The following is a 6000-nucleotide window of genomic DNA, read 5'->3' as shown; positions in this document are numbered from 1 at the left end:
AAATGAAAAATAATACATGTATGATATCCTTAAGTGATGTCGATTAGAGGAAATAAAAAAGGGTCGTAAAAATATTTTGAACAAGAATAGAGATAAATGAACTTGAAACATCTGCGTAAATAGTTTATTATAGAGAGTTCAAGATTATGCTTTATATCTCGTTAGAGTATAAGATAAAATTGCGATTGAAAGAGTCAATTTGATTTAAGTGAAAAAAAATGTCAATATGCAGGGAGAGAAGTATGATTTAAAATGCAATATCGAGGATTATTAATTTGTCAATTTTTACACAAACGAATAACGTTATAGAAATGAAGAAAGTGTATCAAGTAGTCTTAAAACTCAGAAATTTAGCATTTTTTATTATTTCATGAACTTAATAATTGAAACACAATCCCATGTAATTAAATTAATTTAAAAGTAAATATTTAGATAATAATGCATAATAAATATCTTATAAGCTTTTATTAAGAACATTAGCTAAGTAGGTCTATTAATAATTAAAAACATAATCATAAATCAGAATCATAAATCTTGAGTGTCTCGCGAATTTCAGAAGTTTTAGAATATGTTCGGTGTCTAAAGTATTTGAATGCGGTTATGATTTGGCTTCATTCAATTGGCAACCAATCAAAGGTTGTTATAGAATTTAAAGGATGGCCATAACATGAATTACACCTGCTTCATCACATCGTACAAAATATATCACATCCTTATCCGGATCTGATTAATATATGAAAAAAGGTATGGATATGTATTTACATAATCTAATGCTGCTAAGTAATAATATTAATTTAATAAATTACACACATTAAAGTACACATTTATATTTAGATTAGTAAGTCTCCAATCGTTAAAATACAATAAAAATATAAGGTTCTCAAACCTTAGAATTGTTTGCACAAGTACAAGTTTCGTTAATCTATGGATTAAGTTGGTTAGAATTACAATAAATCGCAAGTAAACGTATACCGACTATTATTTGAATTTACAAAGATTTTGTCGGAAGTTTACAGCATTTTTGAACAAAGACAAAGAATTGAAATTGTCGAGAGCTCTGCTTGGAGAAAACAGAATATAGAGAAAGAGGGGGCATTGATTTTAAGGAGAACATAGTTGTATAGAATTTGTTCCATAATTGGATTTCGCAGTGTTCGTTGATTAGGTCCATTGTTTATTCCAGACGATACGGCAACTGGCGACAGGTCTGCTGAACCTCGAAGTGACGTCGACAGGACCGGGAGGTATTTGCGTGCTTTAACGTGCTAAAGTCTCTATCTAGTCAAGCTGTATTCCAAAGAGAACTGTTCTCTCAAAACGAATTTTGTCATATTCAGTGGAGTACATGCACAGCAACTAGACTGAATAAGGAAATGGTACGCGACGTTCGGCTGTCACATTCAAGTGATCAACAATAAATTAAGAAAAATTATTTAATTTCATTTGAGAAAGAGAAAGATTTTTTATTCAGCGAAAGAAAGAAATTAATGTTCAAGGATAGTCGATCAATGGGAATGAAAAATTGTCTTATAACATCAACTTGTACTATTTATTTAAATCTATACCTGTCGTTATGTTTATGAAATGAACTTGTATTATAAATCGATATATATATATATATATATATATATATATATATATATGTATAATATTGAAAGAAATGTTAGTGTTAGTGATCATTGTCATTGACAAATTTACAGTCATCTAATTTTAATCAATAAAGTCATTGTTGTACAATTGAATACATTATAAATGAATATTAAACGCAGTACACTTTTAACATTAGTAATTTTATAACTGATTATAGTGTATACTAATCTTACTATTATTGCTCGAAAAATGACAAATATTATTTATCACGTTAACTAAGGCTCCTTTCTCATAAGAAGTAATTTAAAAACAAATTCCCCACACAAATAACATTTGTAACGGATTCTTATCTTTACAATTATCAATAATAATAATAATTGAAGGCACGGCGGTATATTAAAGTATTGATACATCAGCTTAAGTGAAGTAAAAATATCTTCAGGTCTTTTTCATACACATAGATTATCGAGATGGACCTTTCGTTAAATTTCGGTAAAATGGAAGAAAATATTTTAACAAATTACCACGAGTCGTACTTTGCGCGAGAAATATACTTGGCCATCGTTAACGCAACATCATTAATATAATAAGAGGCGGGAATGACCGTGTATCAGGGCAAAGAGAATCCAGCACAGACTTCCAAGCTAGAGTACCGCTAATCGCTCGACGGAGGTCCAGGATCCGCGGACTTTGTCAAAGTGCGGGGCCGCGGCTGGGAACGAGGGCGCCGGCGCGGCTCGGAACGAGGGGTTGGCGGTTTCGGCGGCTCTTGGTTCAATACGCATGCGAGGCGTCGAGAGGGGGTGTGCGCGCGCTCTCGCAGCAACGACTGTCCGCGTTGCGCCTCGCTCCTCTTTCGATCGACGCGACGGTGCCAGTGCGAGCGAGCAAAGGGAGCGTAATCTCGCCGATGGCGGCTGCCCCGCGTTCCTAGCTATCTTTTCCCCCTCTCTATCTCAATATTCGCGTTCTATCCCTCCCCCTCCACCCACCCACCCATCCACCTGCCCTCACCAACCAGCCCAGTCACCCCACCAACTCCCCCCTCCCCCATCCCTACTCCCAACTCTCTCACTTTCTCACTCTCTCGCTGTCTCTAACTCTCCCTCTCTCTCTCTCTATCTCTCTCTCTCTGTCTATCTATCTCTCTCACTCTCACTACCCATGTTATTATCTCTCCGTCTCTCCATATCTTGCACAGCCCCGTCTCTCTTGGCAATTCACGTTCGCTCTTTCACCGTCTCTCAGCCGCTTACGGCTCAACCTCTCTCGCCTACCTCGGCCTTTTTCCCATTTCGCCAAACGACTCAGTTCGCTCGTTATCGCTCGCGCCCGAGGACAGCTGCTGCACGTCGCGCTTCAACCTTTGGACAATATTCTCGATCGACCGATTGCCCTTGAGCGTTTGGTCCCATTATTCTTGTACGCTATTAGGACGGGATGACGGCGGCAGCAAGGGGGGTTCGCGGCACCGGAAGTGACGGGTAGGGACACGTGTGACCGCTTGTGTCCTGTTTGTCGTCGGACGAGGTGACGACCGCGACGCGAGTGTCACAAGCTCGAGAGGATGTTGATTAGCGGAGCACCGAGAAACAAATACGAAATCGCTCATTTGGTGCTGGATTAGTGCGGGCCACTCGGCCCTCGGAGTGTTTGTGTGCGGCTTTAGGAGAAGGAGGAGGGGGCGGGGGCGGGGGCGGGGTGAGTTATTTGAGGTGACGATGTGCCCGATGCGGGACTAAAGTAAGTCGCATCCCTGTGATATTATTCATGATTACCGGGGCCACCGCTGTTGGCCGGCTTGACTGGGAAGCGGTCGACCACCACCGGTGCCGATCATGATTCCATCTGCGGGCCATCGAGCGGCCCGTCGTGCAGCCCATCGAGCGAGCCATCGAGCGAGCCATCGAGCGGCCCATCGAGCGGGCCATCGAGCGGCCCATCAAACGGCCCATCGACAGGCCAATCGACAGGCCAATCGACAGGCCAATCGACAGGCCAATCGAGCGGCCCATCGAGCGACCCATCGACCGAGCCATCGAGTGTCGGTGAATCGCACCTGCCTCATCGATGGATGCAAAAATAACAAGTGCAATCGGTCGTATCGTCGTTCGAGCTGCGCAGGCTTCCTCGTTGTGCCAATTATCTCGCTTTGGATTATCGGGGCCCTGTGCGTCAAAGATGGTGAGTACTAAGATCAGCAATTATCATCATTGTCCACCACTTACTTCCCTTCATTATTATGACGTATATTAATATGCGTACGTAATATGAGGACGGGAGAATGTATTTTGAGCACTGCGCTACGGCGTTGATCGAGCTGAGTTGCGGAAAATATGGCATCCGTTTGGAAATTGGCAGAAGCAAGTGCGGGCGGATGTTAGATAGTGAATGGGAGGGAAAACGAAGGAAGCTCGGGACCGGGGTGGGAAAAGGGGCTGAAAAGTGATTTCATTTAGCTAAACTCGACTTAAGATTCGACGCCTTCAATCTGCATAGCGTTTGCATAACATCTACCAAGTATGAATCGCGAGGAATATTCCTGCAATCTTTTTCCACCTTCTCCATCCTCTATCCTTCTATGCTTTCACAGCCGAGTAAATAAATAGATTTGCTCGTGGCTATGAGTCACCGCAAAGCGACGGGGATTAAACACTCCGTGGTTCCACAATTTAGAGACGTGGTCATGTTCACTGTAGGACTTCTAAAAGCCGCTATATCCCGAGAAGAACTCGAAACAAGAGAAAAATGAGTCGCTAATCATGGCTTTTGTTACCGTATTTTTATCCGAAATACATAGGAGAGAAGGGAAAAATTCAGTTTCCTCTCAATCCTCAAGTGATATTGTAAGGAACGTTGTGCAACAGAGCAATTAATATCGGAAGACTATTATAAGTAATTTTCCTTTTTTCTTTTTTTTTTATGATATTTAAGAATTTCCCAATAAAATACCGTAATCTAAGCCTAAGTTAAATTATTGTCTCTGCTATTGAATGTATTCGCAACGATCCCAATACCTTGATATTAATTGTTGACTATTTAAAGTAAAACGTTCAACTTGCATAATTGCATAATATTTTGTTAAGACTGAATCGATGTAAATTTGAGAATGAAACTGCTAGTAAATTGTAATCAAAATTCCTAATTAAATTTAGAAATATATAAATATAAACTAAATATTTCAACTGTCGTTTCATTAAAAATCCTTTTTTAAAAAATTTGATTACTAACTCTCATTAGTAAATTTATTTGTTCATCTTAAAAAATTGTACAAACAATTCTGATTTCCCTATCTTTACATCACGTAATGTTTACTTATACTCGTTTTTCTATTCAATATTATAATATTTCTTATACCATTTTCGTATAATATTAAAAGTTGTTTAAGTACTTTTTATGGTATACATTTATTATCAATGCGTAACAATATAGCAAGCGCAACAATATCTGAATAATATTGATGGGATGAAAATATCAAAGTCGCTATATTGTCAAAAGATTATAGTTAACACAATATTAATGTTGTATTTACGTCGCTTGACTCGATTCGTAACCGGAACATATAACGATTTATACGTCTATTTAACAAAGTATAGAGGAAAAACGTGAAAGTAATATTTTATTCAAAGTATATTTAATACTTAAATCTTATGATTAATAAATTGTCTATTTAATTATTCTAAAAATATTAGATTCAAAGGATGGTTGTTATAAAATTAATAGAAGCTCAGTATGTAAGACGTAGCTTGGTAAAACTTTTGATTAAACAACAAAGGCTGCTGGAATGCGCGAGTACTAGGAGCGATGAGAAGAAAAGCTATTAACAGCTGTCGTGCATCCAAATGGAGCTATACATGTATTAAAGACCCAGAGAAAATGCGAATCCGTGGATAAGAAAAGAGGCGAAGATAAAGGAAGATCAGTTGAAGGAAAAGAGCAGTCGAGGAAAAGAGATGAAAAGTCGTGCAGCACCCGCTGGACGAGACATAAAGTGACAGGAAAAAGACAACTGCTCCCGTCGGATATATGATTCTCGAGCATCACAACTCTCTGATTTTTCCTCACTGTTTCTGTATCTGCTTAGTTGCAGTTGTATCCCACCCCGGAGATAGTCCCATCTCTCGGGAGTCGTGCGCAGGCAACTTCGCCACTGCATCTTCCAGGATTCTACCTAAATTGGTATATAGATAATGATATCAGCTGTTCACCTGCGGTTTAGACCTCAGCTCGTGAGCTGAGTCGGAGACCACGAGAGAAAAATATCTTACTCACTTATACTTCTGCTATATTCTTTTTTTTTAGGCCCTTCTTTCTTCTATTGCTTTTGCTCATTTCATCTCTGAAATTCCCAATCCTAGTATGTCTCTTTCTCAAATACTTTTACAATTTCCCTTTCAAGCGTTTTAACGA

The 6000-nt window shown here is 39.2% G+C and overlaps 1 protein-coding gene across 1 annotated transcript in view; it reads left to right on the top strand.

Moving 5' to 3' along the window:
- Positions 1-3428: 3428 nt before the first annotated feature.
- The window catches only part of LOC105366072 (neural cell adhesion molecule 1), a 174195-nt gene continuing 171623 nt past the window's right edge, over positions 3429-6000 (top strand). The window contains exon 1 of the mRNA XM_011504387.1: positions 3429-3774. Within this exon, the coding sequence (XP_011502689.1) occupies positions 3429-3774 (346 nt within the window). The remainder of the gene's footprint in view (positions 3775-6000) is intronic.

The sequence above is a fragment of the Ceratosolen solmsi genome, unplaced genomic scaffold (assembly GCF_000503995.2).
Source record: "Ceratosolen solmsi marchali unplaced genomic scaffold, CerSol_1.0 scaffold25, whole genome shotgun sequence".
Classification (NCBI taxonomy): domain Eukaryota; kingdom Metazoa; phylum Arthropoda; class Insecta; order Hymenoptera; family Agaonidae; genus Ceratosolen; species Ceratosolen solmsi.
This window is presented reverse-complemented; position numbering and strand designations above follow the sequence as displayed.